We start from the raw sequence: 21,908 nt of genomic DNA on the forward strand, positions 1-21,908 counted from the left end.
CCCTTGTGCAGGTTAAAGTTGTACGTACTGCACATACCTTACTGCAAACGCAATTAATTACCTGAAGTCTTGGTATTCGAATAACCCTTGCATCTCCCTCCCCTCTGAATCATCAGGTTAGTTAGTTCGGGTCTGTATCTTCTGATCTTCGAAGTTCTAATGGGGAAGAACTTCCCCCATTTGTTTCAGATTTTATTTTATTTTTTCTGTTGTTTTAGAACGCACAAAGTCCCTGTGCAGGTAACATTCCGTTAGGGTTGTACAAAGTAGAGAACTATGTTGTGTGGAAGTTTGAATCAGAAGTTACGTGTGATTCGTTAGGCAGTTAAATATGTTCATTTTATCTCGTGGATGTATAAAAACCATTGTCCTTGTGAGCAGTGTTAGCTTTTGATGAGATCCGTTCTGGAACATAGAAAAATTAGCCTTTTACAGTTCATGAAGATGCCAGACTTGTTTTTTGAGCCGTCATATGATTCATATTGTGCTTTGAAGGTTTCGCCAGGGTTCTGTCAGTCTCATGCGAACACTTGATGAGCTGTCTGATATAAGAGGCCGCGAAAATGGTTGTTACAAGCCAGGCAGAAGGAGGCGTGGTACTTAACATACGACAATAACGTCTCTTACGTCTGCAGGCAATCATCAGTTCGAATAGCGGGTCATAGCAATCATAGGATTCTTGAAGGGCTGTACTGTAAGAGTCTGTAGATCTGGAGAAGGCGGTACCGAGGGAAAAGATGTTCGCCGTACTGGAGGACTATGGGATTAACGGTAGATTATTAAAATCAATCGGAGGCATTTATGTTGACGTCCGACTCTTTGGCTGAATGGTCAGCGTACTGGCCTTCGGTTCAGAGGGTCCCGGGTTCGATTCCCGGCCGGGTCGGGGATTTGAACCTTCACTGGTTAATTCCAGTGGCTCAGTGGCTGGGTGTTTGTGCTGTCCCCAACATCCCTGCAACTCACACACCACACATAACACTATCCTCCACCACAATAACACGCAGTTACCTACCCATGGCAGATTCCGCCCACCCTCATCGGAGGGTCTGCCTTACAAGGGCTACACCCAGCTAGAAATAGCCACAGGAAATTATTATTATTATTATTATTATTATTATTATTATTATTATTATTATTATTATTATTATTATTATTATTATATATTCGTTTACGGCCATTAGAGACCACGTTAGATAACAATTACATGTTTCTGGAAGCCTTCCTCACAGCCCAGAACTTCAGCATCCTCTCTCTGGCAGCCTGTCTTCTTTCGTCCGTCCACCCACGGTTAAGTTTTGGTTCGTCATGGAATCCCTGAAATCTGTCGATCACTGACCTAAACTTTGTTCGGTTTGAGATGTCTTCCGAATTTAGTCCCACCTGTCTGAGATCCTTTCTTACCTCCCTGAACCATTTGTCCGACACTTTAGGTCTGCTGTCTAGTATTGTGAAAATCTTTTTCGTTAGTCTCTTCTCATCCATTCTAAATAAATGCCCATAGAATTTAAGTCTCCGTTTTCTCATGGACTCAGTTAGCCTTTCATTGTCTCGGTAAAGTTCTTCCCTTCCTCGCAGCCTATACTGTCAATCCACAATCTTTGGACCCATTATTTTGCGAAGGATCTTTCTTTCAAATTTCTCAGCTTCTCTCAGTCCCGCTTTTCCTGTCATTTGGAGGCATTCACTAGCATAAAGACATTCCGTTTTAATCATTGTGTTGTAGTGCCTTAGTTTAGCTCGTCTGGAGATGGTTTTCTTCTTGTATATAGGATATGTCCTACGAAAATCCGCAGCCATTTTCTCCCGTCTGGTGTTGTTTGCTTCTCTTTCATTTGTTTTCAATTGCACTATTTCACCCAAATACTTAAAGCTATCAACTCTTTCTATTTTACCGTGTTCTGTCTTCAGGTACCGAGGGGCTGTTTTGATGTTTGTTATATATTTAGTTTTTTCGAAAGAAATCTGTAGTCCTGCTTTTTCTGCTTGTAGTTTTAGTACATTCAGCTGTTCTATTGCTGTGTCAGTATTCCTAGATAGCAGCGCAACGTCATCAGCAAAGGCAAGGCAATTAATCATGACACCACTTTTTGACCCTCCAATGTATACTTGGTTAAGTAATCCTTTTCTGTCCAGTTCTTTTTCCCACTCCCGGATAATCTTCTCCAACACACAGTTGAAAAGAATTGGAGACAATCCATCACCCTGCCCGACTCCTGTTTTAATTTCGAACTGCTTGGAGTTCTCTCCCATGAACTTAACTTTCGAATGTGTCCCAGTTAAAGTCTGCTTAATAATTGCTGTTGTTTTGGCGTCAATTCCAAATTCCACTAATATATTGAATAGCACTTCCCTGTCGACTAAATCATACGCCTTTTTAAAGTCTACAAAAACGACTACCAGATCCTTTGAGAGATGATTCTCTAGTACACGTTTCAGACTCCAGATTTGATCAACGCACGATCTTCCCTTCCTAAATCCCGCTTGATACTCGCCTAGTTGATGATCCACTTGTTCCACAAGTCTCCTCTGTAGTGCTTTAGAGAGTGTCTTATAAGTTACAGATGTGATGGAAATGCCGCGGTAGTTGTTAGGATCTGCTCTATCACCTTTTTTGTGTAGAGGATGAATGATAGCATTTTTCCAATCTTCAGGGTTTACCTCCATTTCCCATATCTTTTCCATTTCTCGCCTTAAAATTGTTATTGCGATTTCTCCACCACTTTTCAGCATCTAGGCTGTAATCTTTCACCTTTGTTGTTCATAGTTTACATGGATCATCTGGTGAAAGCAGGGAGAGATTCCGTTAGTTGAACATGTAGTAAGCAGGTTGGCCTACGCCAACGACTTGAGCTTAATGGTAGATTGTGCCGAAAGCCTGCAGTCTGATATCTTGGAACTTGAAAATAGGTGCAATGAGTATGGTATGAAAGACTAGACTGATGTCAATAGGTAAGAAATCCAAGAGAATTGAATGTCAAATTGGGGATATAAAGCTGGAACAGGTAAATACATTCAAGTATTAAGGATGTGTATTCTCTCAAGATGGTAGTATATTCGTAGTGAGATTGAATCAAGGTGCAGTAAAGATAATGCAGTAAGTTCACAGTTGCGATCAACTGTATTCTGTAAGAAGGAAGTCAGCTCCCGGACGAAACTATCTTTACATCGGTCTGTTTTCAGACCAAGTTTGCTTTACGGGAGTGAAAGCTGGGTGTACTCAGGATATCTTATTCATAAGCTAGAAGTAACAGACATGAAAGTAGCGAGAATGATTGTGGGTACAAACAGGTGGGAACACTGGCAAGAGGGTACCGGAATGAGGATATAAAGGACAAGTTACGGGTGAACTCGATGGATGAAGCTGTACGCATTAACTGGCTTCGGTAGCAGAGCCATATGAGGCGAATGAAAGAAGATAGTTTACCTAGGATAATAATGGACTCGTTTATAGAGGATAAGATAAAAAGAGGAGACCAAGACGACGATGGTTAGACTCAGTTTCTAACGATTTAAAGATAAGAGGTATTGAACTAAACGCGATCACAGAACTGGTTACAAGTAGAGGATTGTGGTGGCGGTTAGTAAATTCTCAGAGGCTTGCAGACTGAACGCTGAAAGGTATAACAGTGTATAATGAAGGTGTATGATATATGCTATTATTATTATTATTATTATTATTATTATTATTATTATTATTATTATTTTGTACTGTGGTATGTATAAATGCCCATTGTGGTATTAATTTTATGAACTCATTTCGTCTTTTAAAGTACAAATTCAGAAACCAATTTCTGCAGTTTCATGTTGCACTGCCGATATAGGCTAGGGTAATTATATATGAATGTTGTCTTTATCACTATTTGTACTGTTTCAAGGTACATATTAAGGAAAGCTGAAGCATTTCGCTTGCGTTAAACATGCAAAACTTGGAACATTCTGATGTAAAATATGCTATAGTAGTTTTAAAGTACAAAACGACGAGATGATTAGCTGCTCGTCATTGAGAGTGTCGGTGGTGGTGGCGGTGGTGCCGGTGGGGGCGTGTTTAGCGCTTTGGCTTAGCTGCTGGCTTTCCGTCCGAACGGACGAGGTTTGAATCCCGGTCGATTCTGGGTTGGAATTTGCACCTGAAAAATCACGTGGTATTAGGAAGATCATCCGACCTTAAACCCCCGGTCAAAACCAGCTACTCTTGAAATATCGTGAATAAGCTGAAGAAAGTGTTGAGGGGCGTGATTAGCTCAGTGCTTGAGTTGCTTTTTCTTTTCTTTTTTTCACTCAGAAGGCTGAGGTTTAAATCCCGTTTGATCTTAGGTTTCGATCTTTTCGAAAATCGCTTGCCGTCCGGAAAGGCATCCGGGCTTAAAACCCGGCCAAAACCAAAATAAGCCTGGATGACTCCAGCGACCCCAGAAATAACCGGGATAAGCTGAAGAAAGTTCGAGACTGGGGTGGGGGGTGGCGTGATTAGCTCAATAGCCTCCACCGAACCCAGAAATAACCGGGATAAGCTGAAGAAAGAAGAAAGTTCGAGAGGGGCTGGGAGGGGGGGGGGGGGCGTGATTAGCTCAATAGCCTCCCGCCCGGGAGACTGAGGTTCGAATCCCAGTCGACCCTAGGTTGAGATTTTCATGTAAAAAATCATGAGGCGTCAAGAAGGGCATCCTGAACTTGGTTGTTTTCAGCGACCCCAGAAATAACTGGAATGAGCTGAATGGTCAGCGTCGAGGACTTTCGTTTAAAGGATCCCGGGTTCGATTCCTAACTGGGTTTGGGAATTTAATATCGTCTGGTTAATTCCTCTGACTGAGCAAGTGTCTGCGTAGTTTGGGTCACATAGCGATCAGCTTGCATTCGGTAGATAGTTGGTTCGAACCCCACTTTCGGCAACCCTGATGATGGTTTTCCGTGGCTTCTCATTTTCACGTCGCTATAAGACCATCTGTGTCGGTGCGCCGTAAAAGCAATTTGTTGAAGTAATTCCTCTGATTCGGGGACTGTTTGTTTGTCCTAACACATTCATCTTCATACAAACACAACACACTACACAACCAGCAACCACAGAAATGTACAGTAGTGAATACCTACATTCCTCCATATAGGGTTGGTGTTGGGACGGGCATCCGTCCGTTAAACAGGGCCAACTCCGCATGTGCTACACCGAGCGCTAGTGGATGGAGAATAGCATTATGGCAGTTGTTCCGACTCATTGGAAAAACCATAGATTCCTGTCTTTACCGGGCGAGTTGGCCGTGCGGTTAGAGGCGCACGTCTGTGAGCTTGCATCCGGGATATAGTGGGTTCGAATCCCACTGTTGGCAGCCCTGAAGATGGTTTTCCGTGGTTTCCCGTTTTCACACCAGGAAAATGCTGGGGCTGTACATTAATTAAGGCCACAGTTGCTTCCTTCCAACTCCTAGGCCTTTCCTATCCCATCGTCGCCATAAGACCTATCTGTGTCGGTGCGAGGTAAAGCCCCTAGCAAGAAAAAAGTCCTTTCTTATTTGTTTAGAAACTTAACACACCACAACTGGCTCATAGTGTTTGAATATTTTAAAATAATTATAATGGTGATCAACATTGTAATCGTAATACGCATTAATCTTTATAGCCTTCTTGTAATATGCCTCTATTACAGAAATTCGTTTAGTTGCAAGTTGTTGGGATCCAAACTGAAATTTGAATTTGATAATGTAAAATAAATCTCAAATGAGTAATTTACATCAGGCTATTTAATTTACATGTGTTTTATTTCTTTTTTCCAGGTGATATTTCCTACATCTGGTAAAATCGTCCAAGGTCTAAAGCCAGCAGCCACACCATGGAAGAATCACAAAGGTTACATTTTGCACTGTTTTATTTCATTGGAACAAAGATGGTAGGCATACAGTTATATACAGCAAGAATACTGTCATTGTTTAAGTCTGTCAAAATAACAAATTTCTTGAAAATGTGCAGCACTACATATTTGAAATGAAAGGGATAACAGGTTATTATTTAATATACTTGGCTATTAGAGACATCAAATGGGATATACAGTAAAGACTAACGTCACTGGCATCTTCTGCTGCATCAGTTTTGTTTTAGAGAATAGTCTTTTCGTTTCTAAGATTCTGAACTTATAATAAATGTATGAACTGGAACATTCATCAACTTATGAGAAAATGGGCTAATAATGACCTGTCTGTCAATACAATTGACTATACAGTTGCCTGTGAAATTGAAATAATAAATAAGGTAGTTCAACCTGTTCAATACAAATAAATACGAAATGTAGTGTTACATTCCTATTTAATTATAAGTGGAAGCGGTACCGGTTTCGAATCCAATCCGGGTCATCATCAGCCGAATAAAACGCAAAAAACAATGCATAGGTAAGAAAGAAATTAAAGATCAAGTCCCCACAAAAACAGTTGAAGAGGTAAAATAAAACAACGGGGATATCCACTGTAAAATTCAGAATAAGTAGAAGGTGTCACTTAAAAGAAGCAAGGCGCAATCTTCTGAACAGCAGCATAGCACACCCAAAGTTCGGTATTGTCTCATAATGTTTACGAGAAGCGGAGAACAGTTAAATGAGCCAGCTTGCATACACTATCAGGCGCGAAGTCACAACACAATCCAACAAATGTGAAGATGCAAAATCGTGCAGAAGCCGAAGACGAATAGCTCAGTGGAAGTAAATTGCCAGCTCCCGAAGATCAGCACGACATATTCAACGTCAGGCACTGTGCTTTCAAACGCCGACTGAACTTGATGAATAGCTTAATGATGCAGTATATGCTTCGGTCGCGAAAATGTACATAAATATATATACATATAATACAATACAATATAATTGAAATATGTAACTGGGATCTTGTAGATTTTTTTAGAACAGTTGACGTAAAAAACAATTGTGAAGAGAAAAATGGTAAAAAGCGCAATACTGGAAACAAATGAAAAACGTATATGCAGAGTGCGCTATTTCTTGAAGATAAAAATTCAGGTCGTAATTGAAGTAGTCAAAGTCAGCGCAAAGCATGAGTTTAAATTTGAATGTGAAAACCCAAAATGCAGGTGGCAATATAGTATATTAGTATACAGTTCATTTCGGAAAGTAGGTTTTTTTCTTTAGAGGAGAGGTGAAAAAATATAATTTGATATCAAGTTTATCCGCCATCGGCAATTATTTGTAATAACATATTTATTCAACGTCAATCATTTGTAATCAAGGCTTTTTAGAATAATATTGTAGACTATATATGATAACGTTTTTTTATTATTATATTATGTAGGATAAGAATTCATTATGTTGTAAATACGGTCAATATGTTGAGACATAGTTGTTTTCATTTCATCTCATGTTTGTGTATACGGAGGGTTATTCTTGAAGCTTGGGATTTTGCGTGAGTCATGGATTTATTTTATGACCAAGGCTAGTAAACAGCGACCCGCGCTAGAGGCTTGCAAGCTGGTCAGCTATATCATCGCCACGCCTTCTGGACTTGTCGAGGAGGAACAGATGGGGAGTTGATGCTTCGATCTATCGAATCAGATACTTCGTTGTATATGAGTTTTGAGATTGAACTGTTACCAAGAGTGGGGGTGAGCCCGGATATATACTGATTCTCTACACGAGAACGGGACCTTACAACCTTACAACCTAACGAGATACTCCATCACTACTACTTCCACTGTGAACATCTACTTTGAACGACGTGATTTGATTTTTGAAACAGTGTGTGGTCGCTCCGCGACATAGTTATTTTTGTACAATGTATTATCGCTTCGATACAGTACTTAGGTGCGGTAATGTTATCGGATCTGCGTGACACGAAACAAGCTTACGGCTTGTGTTATTTTCAGTAAATATTCTGGACGAAGAACTATGTTTAGTTCAAGTCCATGGAATTTTGGTACAAGTCTGTACCGTATAAATAGTATAGCTCAGTTGGACTGAGATTTCTACTAATATGGAAAAATTCATATCTCTGAATTTTCTCCTCATACGATCAACGCTGATCAGTTTTTATAAGTATAGGGCCAATGTCTAATTTAAAGACTAGGCAAATAGGGAGTGCTAGTCCAGATAGCCCGTACCACATCAGAGAAGGAAGGAAGGATGTCCATGGAACAAAGTCTACGTCGAGAAGGAGAGAACGAGTAACCACGGAAACCAGATGACTTCAACGGAAGCTGCAATTGGTGAGCTTCAATTAGATAAAGCAAGCAATAGTAAATTCAGTAAATTATAAATTCCTCCACGCTTTAAGGAAACTTTTCCGATTCATCTCATTTTTTGTATAATAAATTCATTTGTATTTTATATTGCGTTAATTTTCTTTCTTAAGCGATACTTAATGGTTAATTATTTAAAATCCTACCCCTGTGATTTCAGTGTAAGTCTCTATGCTAGTAAATATAAATGTTGGTTTACAGTTTTATTTACCGGGCGAGTTGGCCGTGCGCGTAGAGGCGCGCGGCTGTGAGCTTGCATCCGGGAGATAGTAGGTTCGAATCCCACTATCGGCAGCCCTGAAAATGGTTTTCCGTGGTTTCCCATTTTCACACCAGGCAAATGCTGGGGTTGTACCTTAATTAAGGCCACGGCCGCTTCCTTCCAACTCCTAGGCCTTTCCTATCCCATCGTCGCCATAAGACCTATCTGTGTCGGTGCGACGTAAAGCCCCCTAGCAAAAAAAAACAACAGTTTTATTTAAAACTGTAACCATGGCGCCCAAACATTACATAGAGAAATGGGGAACCATGGAATGTTGATTGTTTCTATTTGCGTGGCAATTTGCGGGCAAGCCACAAATAGTTTATTTAATATTCATGTGTCCCAAGATAATAACTTTCATCTCCCCAAGTGTCTTGACGAGGTGGAACAGTTACAGCCTTGCGCTGACTTTGACTACTTTAATTACGACTTGAATTTTTATCTTCAAGAAATAGCGCACTGTGCATATACGTTTTTCATTAGTTTCCGGTATTGCGCTCTTTACCATTTTTCTCTTCACAATTGTTTTTTACGTCAACTGTTCTAAAAAATCTACAAGATCCCAGTTACATATTTCAATTATATTGCATTGTATTACATGTACACTGACTGACAGAGCAAATGCAACACCAAGAAGGAGTGGTCAGAACTTTATGCCAATTGCAGGTTAGACTGACGTCACTGAGGTATGCTCATGATGTGAAATGCGCCGCTGTGCTGCGCACGTAGCGAACGATAAATGGGACACGGCGTTGGCGAATGGCCCACTTCGTACCGTGATTTCTCAGCCGACAGTCATTGTAGAACGTGTTGTCGTGTGCCACAGGACACGTGTATAGCTACGAATGCCAGGCCGCCGTCAACGGAGGCATTTCCAGCAGACAGACGACTTTACGAGGGTAATGGTGATCGGGCTGAGAAGGGCAGGTTGGTCGCTTCGTCAAATCGCAGCCGATACCCATAGGGATGTGTCCACGGTGCAGCGCCTGTGGCGAAGATGGTTGGCGCAGGGACATGTGGCACGTGCGAGGGGTCCAAGCGCAGCCCGAGTGACGTCAGCACGCGAGGATCGGCGCATCCGCCGCCAAGCGGTGGCAGCCCCGCACGCCACGTCAACCGCCATTCTTCAGCATGTGCAAGACACCCTGGCTGTTCCAATATCGACCAGAACAATTTCCCGTCGATTGGTTGAAGGAGGCCTGCACTCCCGGCGTCCGCTCAGAAGACTACCATTGACTCCACAGCATAGACGTGCACGCCTGGCATGGTGCCGGGCTAGAGCGACTTGGATGAGGGAATGGCGGAACGTCGTGTTCTCCGATGAGTCACGCTTCTGTTCTGTCAGTGATAGTCACCGCAGACGAGTGTGGCGTCGGCGTGGAGAAAGGTCAAATCCGGCAGTAACTGTGGAGCGCCCTACCGCTAGACAACGCGGCATCATGGTTTGGGACGCTATTGCGTATGATTCCACGTCACCTCTAGTGCGTATTCAAGGCACGTTAAATGCCCACCGCTACATGCAGCATGTGCTGAGGCCGGTGGCACTCCCGTACCTTCAGGGGCTGCCCAATGCTCTGTTTCAGCAGGATAATGCCCGCCCACACACTGCTCGCATCTCCCAACAGGCTCTACGAGGTGTACAGATGCTTCCGTGGCCAGCGTACTCTCCGGATCTCTCACCAATCGAACACGTGTGGGATCTCATTGGACGCTGTTTGCAAACTCTGCCCCAGCCTCGTACGGACGACCAACTGTGGCAAATGGTTGACAGAGAATGGAGAACCATCCCTCAGGACACCATCCGCACTCTTATTGACTCTGTACCTCGACGTGTTTCTGCGTGCATCGCCGCTCGCGGTGGTCCTACATCCTACTGAGTCGATGCCGTGCGCATTGTGTAACCTGCATATCGGTTTGAAATAAACATCAATTATTCGTCCGTGCCGTCTCTGTTTTTTCCCCAACTTTCATCGCTTTCGAACCACTCCTTCTTGGTGTTGCATTTGCTCTGTCAGTCAGTGTGTATATATATATATATTTATGTACATTTTCGCGACCGAAGCATATACTGCATCATTAAGCTATTCATCAAGTTCAGTCGGCGTTTGAAAGCACAGTGCCTGACGTTGAATATGTCGCGCTGATCTTCGGGAGCTGGCAATTTACTTCCACTGAGCTATTCGTCTTCGGCTTCTGCACGATTTTGCATCTTCACATTTGTTGGATTGTGTTGTGACTTCGCGCCTGATAGTGTATGCAAGCTGGCTCATTTAACTGTTCTCCGCTTCTCGTAAACATTATGAGACAATACCGAACTTTGGGTGTGCTATGCTGCTGTTCAGAAGATTGCGCCTTGCTTCTTTTAAGTGACGCCTTCTACTTATTCTGAATTTTACAGTGGCTATCCCCGTTGTTTTATTTTGCCTCTTCAACTGTTTTTGTGGGGACTTGATCTTTAATTTCTTTCTTACCTATGTATTGTTTTTTGCGTTTTATTCGGCTGATGATGACCCGGATTGGGGTCGAAACCGGTACCGCTTCCACTTCATTTCATTTCCATTTCATTGTGATATATTTCAATACGGAACATTATGAAATGTTTATTTTTTAAATATACAGTTGCCTGTCAATGCAATTGATTACCGGTATACAATTAGTAATACTATTTATTTAAACCGTACTACCATCGTACATGTTTCTAGAAATAGATCTAATCTCTTCTTCAGCGATAGTAACATGTCAAAATCCTTAAGATATACTTAAATCTATAACAAATAAAACCTTGAAATAATTCTAACTCATTAAAATAAAATCTACATTAAAATCTCAACAATTGTATATCTTCATTTTCTTTTTTGAGAAAAAAGTTCAGTTTTAAAATTCTACCACTTGCTCAATTGGAGTACTGTTCACTAAGTACAGCATTCCAGTTTTTGAGCTGTGTTGAATGCTGTTGTCTGAAACTGTTGTTGAAGCATTCAGAATTTGATATCTAAAAACAAGTAAAAAATGACTGTATTTGACTTGCGGATCCCTTCTCCTTACTTAGGAACAGATGTGGTAAAGTGAAAAGATATATAGGCTACTTTATGCCAACCCCAATACAAATCTTCTTATCCTACAATGAAATCTAACAGTAAGCTCGTTTCACTGGAAGTTAAGATTTGTTTTGGGTCTGGCATAAAGTATAGGCTATATCTTTTCACTTCACCATAGAGGATTTTACTTCCCAGCCCGTCTAAACAAGAATCAACAGCGAGAAAGAAGAACGTCCTTACAAGGCATTCTTTCACCTCTCCTGCGAATGGGGTATCACGCCCTCCACCCAGTGTGTATGAGTTTGCGCCAGCAGATTTTCCTCCTGGAAAACCTGCGCTCTCACCTCGTAGGAAAAAACCCCGCCCCCCGGAATACATCGAAGAAGTTCAAGGCGTGCATCACCTCGTCTGGTTATCATACGTCTGATGACGAGGTGATGCACATGGACCATTTATCTCCATCTTCGGATGGGGATGTGAGTGTAGGTTAAGTAGCATCTCGCTGTTTCTAACCTAAACCTCAGAAGTCCACAACCACATCATGACACTGTTACAGTGGAATTGTAACGGTTATGATAGGTATCTTGCTGAGCTGTACCAGCTCATTAGTGAGTATTCGGCGAGTATATTTGCATTCAGGAACAGTGTGTAATGTTTGTTTTCCACCAGGCTAGCCTCTTAATATAAATGTCACTTAACGCCCATCACCCTTTGAAACGCATTTTCCCGGGGGAAAGAGTAAGAGAGTTTGATTTATGTATTTTAATACAGGTGAACCAACTCATTACAGTGTACATTATGGCACATACTCTCGCATAGACGTTAGTCTATGCAGCCGAACGTTGGTTCCGCTGTTTCGGTGGAATACACGATGATCTCTGTGACACTGACCATTTTCCCATTGCTCTTACTTTGTTGAAACAGAAATCCGTCGAGGCTTCTCCTCGATGGATTTTTAAACATGCTCATTGGCCAAAGTTCATATCACTAGCTGTCTTTAACGACGTGACCAGGCGGGCCATAGACGGCGATATAACAGCGGGGTTAGGTTGGCAACAGGAGCTTTTCGTACAAGCCCCATTGCTAGCCTGCTTGCTGAATCTGGTGTGCCGCCTTTACACCTGAGGCGCCAGCAAATGCTTCTGTCCTATGTGTAACCGGCACTACAGCGGCTACACCTAACACAGTTAAAGGGAGGAAAGTAAGTGCAATTACACGGTACCTAAGACACTACACACACAATAAAACATGTGATGAACTACGCGGAACTCCGCCGATAACAACACTGGTAAATATCAGTGATGATAATACACCAGGCACGTGGAAAGGAATCTGGGAAACCTTACCAAGGGCCATAGAGGTGCGAAGGTTACGGTTTTCCGAAAAGCCAACAGTGATCTCTTGTTTTCAAAATATGATTTACAAGATCGGCAATACAAATTAACTTCCGAAACAAATTTACTAGTACACCAAATCTTGACATAACTTACACTTTCTTTGACACGTACAATTTTAGATGTTCATAGACAAGAGCTTCGCCTTAAGTTCAAAGAGTTAAGTGAATACATCTCAGTACAAAACAAATTCCACAAATACAATATTGAAGGTAAGAGGAAGCACAAAATACTATTACGTCGTTTCCGCGTCCAGGTAGAGTCGGATGAGATCCAAGCTAGCTCGAATAGGATATCAATTTCTCATCGAGAAAAAGGATCACCGGGTTACACTAACAGATAAGCCTAACCTACGTAGTGGACATCTCCTACACGTAATCCGGTTAGTTTCTACATAACTCATACTAATACATAAATAATCACCACTAACAACTAAATGCTTATTCTAAGAAGTCATTAAAAGAATGATTAAGTTTTACAAGATACTATTTATTTGTAAATAAAGTAGCATCTGAGGAAAATGGTTTGTATATTATGAATTATTCGTTGAAAAGATAAATAATAGGCAATAGACTTTGTCTCATCAATTAATCTGTAAAATGTCTTAAAATCAGAGGTCTCCAACTGAATAGAAGAAAAATAAATATGGTTACAGTATTTACAATATCAATTAGGAGTTATAAAATGTGTCTGACGCAGATTCTCTGAGCTAAATGAGTTGAAAATAAAATAAATATCACATCTTTCATCTTATATCAAGCATTTCATGAGATTGTTCCTGAAAATCTTACTTGCTTTCGCTCAAACATTCACTGATCACATCACGGTGCGATAGATTCACTTGACTGTAATTGTTCATACTCAATTATCGACAATAACTCTTGTTGTGACGAAATATTTTCTCAATAATAGTAAATAATTTAAATATTTAACATGGTTCACATGTATCACACCTTTCCATCATTTCAAAACTCTTGGTATCACGTTTCATATGGAGAGAAAGATAATTCATTAAGTCATTATTTCCTTAACAATAACATGACCGAAATATCATGACCAATATTTACTCCAATTGTTCACTTTAGGTAACTATTAACCTTAAAAATTAATTTAAGAGCTTATATAGTGATTATATATGTTGTGTCACTGTGCTATCATTCCTATTTGACGATCATTCAACTAGATTATGCTGGATATCAGGTGATCTAGCTTGTAAGAAGACTCTATCAATTACTAATAGCCTTCAATTATGAAGAAAAGTTATCAGTGATATCGATTAACGCAGTGAAATAAGCTTCCTAGCTTTCCCAATCTAAGTGAGAACACTTGTGGTTAGAAGAATCATATAAATATAGGCTAATTCCGTGCTGCTCCTCTTATCAGGAATTATTCGATGATCCACTAGGTAAGTGTCAACATAAGAACATTCTTTAGATCGTAATTAGTGCTATATATGGCTTATCCAAGGATCAACGGGCAATTGAGAACAAATTATAACTATCCTCCATCTCAAAATATGTAAATTGAAATAATATCGTCGCTAAAATAATCCGTAACTTCGTTTACGACAAAACAATAATCATCACCAACATTATTCATCATAACATCCTACCATTATTTGCATATAAATCATTCATTTCACATTACTCATCTCGTATTACACTCTACATTACAATAAACCTATCATTTCATTTCAACTTGACGTATACTATACTGTCTTCATTGACCATCCATTTGATTATTCCATTATGTTCTCAATCTTGCTAAAATTCCATAAAATATCACAATATCTTACTAGCAAATTATCAAATCCTATATACGACCTCATTTCAACTTAACTTCACGTCACATGTTCTAACGTTAGCCTGGTATTTACCACAATGTCGTATTGTATTCACATTGAAACTAACTTAACCTCCTCTTACTCAATATTGACAACATTGCGAACGGAATATTAAGTTATCACTGGTTAACCACTTCCTACATTAATGGATTTGGCATTCATGTTAGATGATTACCTAATAATCTCTAACGTATTTACGGGAGTCACATGTCCTGGTAGTTAGAGATGCGGGGCTTAGTTCACGGCATACCCCTCATCCATTCGGGAACATCTGGGACAGTCTCGGGTCGTTGCTGGTCGTCATGGGCTGGATTTGTCATCTCGTGTTGCCATAACCTAGGTAGCTCTGCCTCCACTTCTTTAGCACATGATGTCTTCGGTCTCTTGCGCAGTTAGAAAAGAATAATACGTCAGCATGGTTATTTTCGTCATCTTACGGACACAAAAATGATCTTTTATAATGCTTTAGAATCTTTCAGTGTGTCTATGAATATTTCAATCTGACTACGATATAACATTTTCTCTGTCCTGCGCTACTGTTGTTATTACTATGTAGCCTCTTAAAATCAACTCTGTTGTCTCGTCTAACACGTCATCTTGTTATGGATGTTGTGGCGTAGTAATACGGAAATCTTCCAGTCCGCCGGAATAGTTTTAATTTTACGGAGCTGAACATATCCGGTGTCTTGCGATAATCCGTAGACAATTGCTATTATTTTATTTATGCCTGTAGTTTTCTTCCTTTCAAATTAGCCTTCCTCTCTAGCTGTCTCGAGTGGCGTTTTACTTTTGTGTCTTCAGTGTAAATCGAATGTTATTTTTCAATAATATATTTTAACAATCTTCTCGCGTCTTTCCTTATAAACGCCTTCTATACTTCTTTCTCCTCAAGTACCTGATGAAAACATTATTCTTTTGATATCTAGGAATACTTCGATATTTTATTACTGACGTTCTCACGGTCTAGACTCCATTTTCGTTCCAAATACACTTCATTGAGAACAGTGAAATGGCACACTGTTACATTTTAGAGTGATATCAAAACTTGCTTTTCACATCTGATCAACAGAGTGGCGATTAGGGCAAACTCCTGTAATACACCAACGAAAACTAAATGGAACTTAAAACCGGACAGAAAACAACAGCGCTTACCCCAAGGCAGCCCATGCTGGTACCGAGGAGACGTTCACGACGTCAAAAACTTCGGCAGGCTTGGCAGGCCAAGACCAAGATGGCTCAGAGACTTAAGACCTCTCACGAAATACTGCCTAGCCCCTTTTAAAGGGAACTCTGGCCTTGGAGTAGCCAATCAGGACACAGGAGCTTGCCCAGATTGACCAATCACAACTCTTTCAGCGGTCGCGATCTTTGAACCATTTTCTCGAACACAAACGATTGCGATCCTTCCATTTCCAGAATAGTAAGAACATATTTCTCGAAAATAACAAAGGCCAACACACCCTGTTCAAAAATTCGTGTCACAAACTTTCTGGACTGTTCCAGTAAATATAGAAATGTAATCTACTATTTTATAGTTATAAATACAGTATATTACAAAAATATTTACACTGTACAGGTTAGGTAGTTACATGGAATACAAATTAAGTATTCTATCACAACACACCAGATCATACAGTAAGTACTACTTAGAAAGATCTACAAATAAAATCCACTACAAACACTTTCCACTTCCAATATATTCTACACCTGTGTCACTATGCTGCAAATGTGCGACAGATGCCACTTCACCCAAGCTATCCTTGCGTATTCCACAATGGAAACTGTCGGCTGTACGCTGCTTATCCTCGAGCAACGCGGCCGGTTGGAAAACGCTTGGACAGCAGTCACAGATTGTTTGATGTAGGCTACCTTCGGTTCCCTGTCTTCTCAGACAACCAAGTGGGGTACCTCCGTGGATAACACAACAACCTGTAATAATCTTGGATCTGCACATTGGCCAAAAGGAAAAAACAGACCCCTCGATATATCGGAGACTCTTTCTGTCCGTTATTGGCCGGTATCCAGATTTAGTCGTCATTTACACGGGTGGTTTGAGAGCAGAAAGAAAAGCGGGCTGTGCGTTCATTGTCGATAATGATAGGTTTTTTCCTGTTTTCCCGGAAACCTGTAGCGTGTACACAGCAGAGCTCTATGCTATCTGTGAAACTTTGCGGTATGCACTGTCTGATGAGCGCTGACACTTTCTGCTGTTTACCGACTCCTTGAGCTTGCTACAGTCTATTGATACATGTTTTCCTCGGCACCCTCTGGTGCAGTGGATCCAGGATCTGCTGACCGGGTGTTCAGATGCCGGCACCAAAATCACATCTATGTAGCTCCCTAGCCACATAGGTGTAGAGGGAAACTAGTTAGCTGATGAGGCTGCCTAGGAGGCTGTTACATTGCCCCCGTTGCCTTACAATGATCCAGCAAGTGATATTCGCTCTCAGCTGAGGCATTTAATTATGTCCCATTGGGAGATGGGAGTGGCAGGCCACACCACTTCCAAATAAGCTGAGAGCAATAAAAGGTACAACGAAGGTATGGAGAATTTCCGTTCGGGCTTCTCGGAGGTAAGCAGTGGTATTGTGTAGTCTTTGGATCGGACACGGTATAGTAACGCACGCCTATTTACTGAAAGGAGAATCCCTCCAGTGTGTACTTACGGCGATCATCTTACTGTGGTACACATCCTTACGGAATGCATGGACCTGGTTGATCTGCGCAGTAGCCTAAAACTCCCGAGTATCATCTCCCTCATCCTGCGAGATGACGAGCAGTCAGCAGACCACCTCATCCATTTTATGAGGGATAGTGGTTTGTCTTATCGCATATAAACGTAGTGTTTCACATTAGTCTTTGCATTATTGTTCACTACGTTTTATTGATTTGACTCTGTTTTAATTCGTGTTTGTATATTTTAATGTGTTTTTAAAATAGTAATTTGCCTGATATGTTATTGCATTTTAAGGCAATGTCTTATTCTACGATAATCTATCATCTCTCATTTTACCAAAAATTAGGCATTGCAAATTAGATCCACTGATTGTTTTAAATTCACAACCATTGTTCATCTTAATTTGTTTTAAAATCTAGTCAGTGGATACATTTTAAAATTTTAATTATCATTTCCTGTCGTCCATCTCGTAGCATTAGGGGCCGAAGACCTTAGATGTTAGGCCTCTTTAAACAACAAAGATCATCATCATTCCAGGCTTGTGTCAATCTCATACTTTCATATGTGTGTACACCTGTTATGCGACTCCCTCTCAGACTGATTCTGATGGTTCCATCAGCTTCCGCTTCGAATGCCAACACTGTACCGTACTATGTACAGTGAGCCATCTGGTGACAAATGAACTTACCACATCCACTTCTATTATTAACGTCCAAATTCAAACTTCGTTCTCGGAGAAGTCTTCCTCGTGAGCAGTCAAGATTTTCTTCTGAAGACACAAAGATAATTTCTCTCTGAAATGTAAAGAATTTCACCTTATTTTCTTGACACGGCATAAGCCCAAAATGCTATATCATGTCTATAAGTACGGGCCATGAAAGCACCAATGGTAACAAGAAATTTGCCAGACTGAACCTAGAACCGTTACTACATAATGTTGTCATAGATATTCCATTTTCTTTTTACTCTATTTGTCTCAAAAATTTGTTCTGTTTCATTGCGTTTTATGAGCCTGTCATGGATGGAATATCGACAATTCACTTTTTTCCCTGATAGATTATGTGGGATCGAAACATCAATCAATCAATCAATCAATCAATCAATCAATCAATCAATCAATCACCACTAATCTGCATTTACGGCAGATGCCCGGGTGGAAGATTCTTTATCTGTTGTTTTCCTAGCCTTTTCTTAATTGATCGCAAAAAATTGGAAATTTATTGAACATCTCCCTTGGTAAATTATTCCAATCCCTAACTCCCCTTCCTATAAATGAATATTTGCCCCAATTTTTCCTCTTGAATTCCGACTTCATCTTCCGACTTTTAAAAACACCACTCAAACTTATTCGTCTACTAATGTCACTCCACGCAACTCTCCACTGACAGCTCGAAACATACCGCTTACAAGTAACAACTCTCATAATTGTTCTGTATTGAAAATGACGTTAGGCAAAAATATCTTAAAGATTAAATGAAATGGCGTATGGCTTTTAGTGCTGGGAGTGTCCGAAGACATGTTCGGCTCGCCAGGTGCAGATCTTTTGATTTGACTCCCGTAGGCGACCTGTGCGTTGTGATGAGGATGAAATGATGCTGAGGACAACACATACACCCAGCCCCTGTGCCAGCGAAATTAACCAATGATGGTTAAAATTCCCGACCGTACCGGGAATCGAACCCGGGACCCCTGTGACCAAAGGCCAGCACGCTAACCATTTAGCCATAGAGTCGGACATCTTAAAGATACCAGTAATTTAATAAAACCACCTATTCAATACATACCACGTTTAATGTGGATTAAATCTACATGAATTTTTATAGACTTATCAGGTACATGTTTCACCCTTTTTTAGGGCATCTTCAGTCTGTAGTCAACCTTAAGGTCATGGTCCGGGACCTTATTTAACCATATATAGTGTATGAAATATGAGCATTTACTGGACGTATTAAAAATGGCGCCTACGGAAGGTAGAGGCCAGCCAAGGCAAAGAAATCTGTAATAGGATATCGATATTGATGTATGCTAGAAGGCCATGACTAACTTAAACCTACCACTATGAAGGCGGTGTACAATGGTGTAGAATCGATAGAATTGTTTTTTTTTTAAATAAGAAGGATCAAACAGATTATTATAAAAACTGACTTAAAAAATTGACGTGGGAAGGACAAGATATCCCGAACATCGCTCTCAAAAATAAGCAAGATTTCCAATATCTAACGTGAAATTTTAAGCTGAGAGGACGGAAATATTAAACGAAACGAAGAGATAAACGTTGAAATACCGTAAAGAGGGAATAAAATCCAGAAGTTTTGAAAAGTCCATCCAAATACGTAGACGCAAAGTCGTTTGGAAACAAGAAGTGGATTGAGACGTGCGAGCTCGAGGTTGAGCTATATTAAGTGGAAATAATAGCAAGGACAGCCTAAATAAAGAAGCAGTCATGATAAAAAAATATATATATTTATACTACGCAGAACCATGATGAATTCATATTTTCCAGAAACGACGCATATTGTCTACTGTGTTCCTGAACAGATGATGGCTTGCTAAATCGGCATAGACCAACCTGGAGGGAGATGTCATCCTGGCTGTTAAAACCACCCGACCCGTGTGGAGGAGGTCACTCTACTTGAGATACCAGTGGTGGAGATCCTGTCCAGTTCCCAATCCAAGGCCTGCGACCAGACCGAAGAGCAACTAAGGCCCGAGATATTGAATGGAGAGCTAAGTAATAGTATTAAGTAGTATAATTTCTTATGTAGAGTATTACCAGTATATGCAATAGATCTGAATAGCCTAAGCGTGAGATAATTAAGTGTGCAGTGAATATAAGAAAGTGCAGTGTGAAATATTTAAGACGATATCTCGTGACAGAATGGTAACGTGTTTACTACATTATCTTATCCAAGGATGAAGGAATACGATTTAAAATGTGACATAGTGTAACAGCTGTTTTCAAAGAATCCCGGTTAGTTAGAAAGATCCTTGAGTGATGTAATACCAGTCAAACCCAGTTACGTCACAGAGGGATGCATGTTTGAATTGGTTAAGTTAAATTACCATACTCTTTGCTGTGTGAATATATTGAAAGAATAGATACTGAATTTGGGGTTATATGGTGAATTGTATGACAAAATGCGTTTTGAGGAACGAATTCTGCGCTATTGGAGTGATACGTATCGTTGTGTTTAATTAATATTGGAGGTTAAACGCGGTAATTATAGATGTTAAATGAATTGAATATGGGTTGAATTGAAGGTTAATAATGAAATAATGGAAGTATATATGGTATTTTAAATGATATATTGCGCAGATTAACAGGGAGTAAAACGTATATGATATATATAATGTGCGATATAAGAGCACATGTAAAGCGACTACGGAATATAAGTATGCCCCAGGGAGGAACTATAGCAAGGTATGGACAATAAAATTACGCATATTTTAATGAAGTGGGAAAGTGGTTTGACAATAATAACAACCGGTGATGGGTAAATGAATACATGATTGTATCATATTCTGAATGAATGGTAATTGCGTGGAAGATCAAACTTGTATGCAACTAGTATGATAATGTAGTGTTGAAATATCTTTATGTAGGCATTTGCACATCTATATATGAAAAATGCTTATTGGCTATATGTATATTGAACTGGAATACGTTACATAAGAAATTATCTAGCTAGAGTAGGGAAATTATTCGAGATTTACGTAGGATATCATCGATGTTTTGTTGATCTGAAATATTATTAGAGCGAATATTTAGTTAGGAGCCGTAATTTAAGTGGCAATCGGACCGAGAAACTTAGTGCGTCATTCAATATTTCATTTTCTTCATTGTAGTTTGCACCAACGAACTCAGATAATTTTCAATGTAACTTAGGTCACTGATATTTGTATTCAGGCCACTTTATTCAAATTCAGTTCATTTCGCGATAACTTGAACAATGTTATGGTTGTATTTTTGATGAGGGTGTATAATTAACACCGTGAGTGATGGAATAACTTATTGATATACCGAATCTTGACCGTGGTCTGAAGACTTTGATGTAATATATACTTAAGTGACCAGATGTAAATTTTAAGGAAGATGAAACAAAGCAATAATTCATTTCAGGAATACGCGACCCAGAATGTTAAGATATGTAAACTTAGTTTAGGAGTAAGGCAGCGCTGACCTAGAATATTTGATTCAATAATTAAAATATTTGTTTATTAGGTTGATAATTTGAAGATTATGAGCAATATTTGACATTAACCATTTCTTTCGCGAATCTTGATAGTTTAATAAATGTGTTTCTTGATTAATTTTTATAGAATAGAATGAGTTTTCATTTATAATGGTAGTCAGTAGTTGTACTTAGTGAGTAAGGTTCTCGTTATGCGGATGTGTTTTTTTTTTCGAAAGGTTGACTGATATTTACGTTCGCAAAGTCCACTACTGAGCGTTGAATTACGTAATTCTGAA

The 21,908-nt window shown here is 40.0% G+C and overlaps 1 protein-coding gene across 2 annotated transcripts in view; it reads left to right on the forward strand.

Moving 5' to 3' along the window:
• Positions 1–21,908, forward strand: part of LOC136858277 (vesicular glutamate transporter 3) — a 591,282-nt gene that overhangs the window by 470,495 nt on the left and 98,879 nt on the right. For both annotated transcript variants that reach the window (XM_067137692.2, XM_067137693.2), the window contains one exon: positions 5,769–5,841. In XM_067137692.2, coding sequence (XP_066993793.2) covers positions 5,825–5,841 — 17 coding nt within the window. In that variant the 5' untranslated portion in view covers positions 5,769–5,824. The remainder of the gene's footprint in view (positions 1–5,768; positions 5,842–21,908) is intronic.

The sequence above is a fragment of the Anabrus simplex genome, chromosome 1, assembly GCF_040414725.1.
Source record: "Anabrus simplex isolate iqAnaSimp1 chromosome 1, ASM4041472v1, whole genome shotgun sequence".
NCBI lineage: Eukaryota > Metazoa > Arthropoda > Insecta > Orthoptera > Tettigoniidae > Anabrus > Anabrus simplex.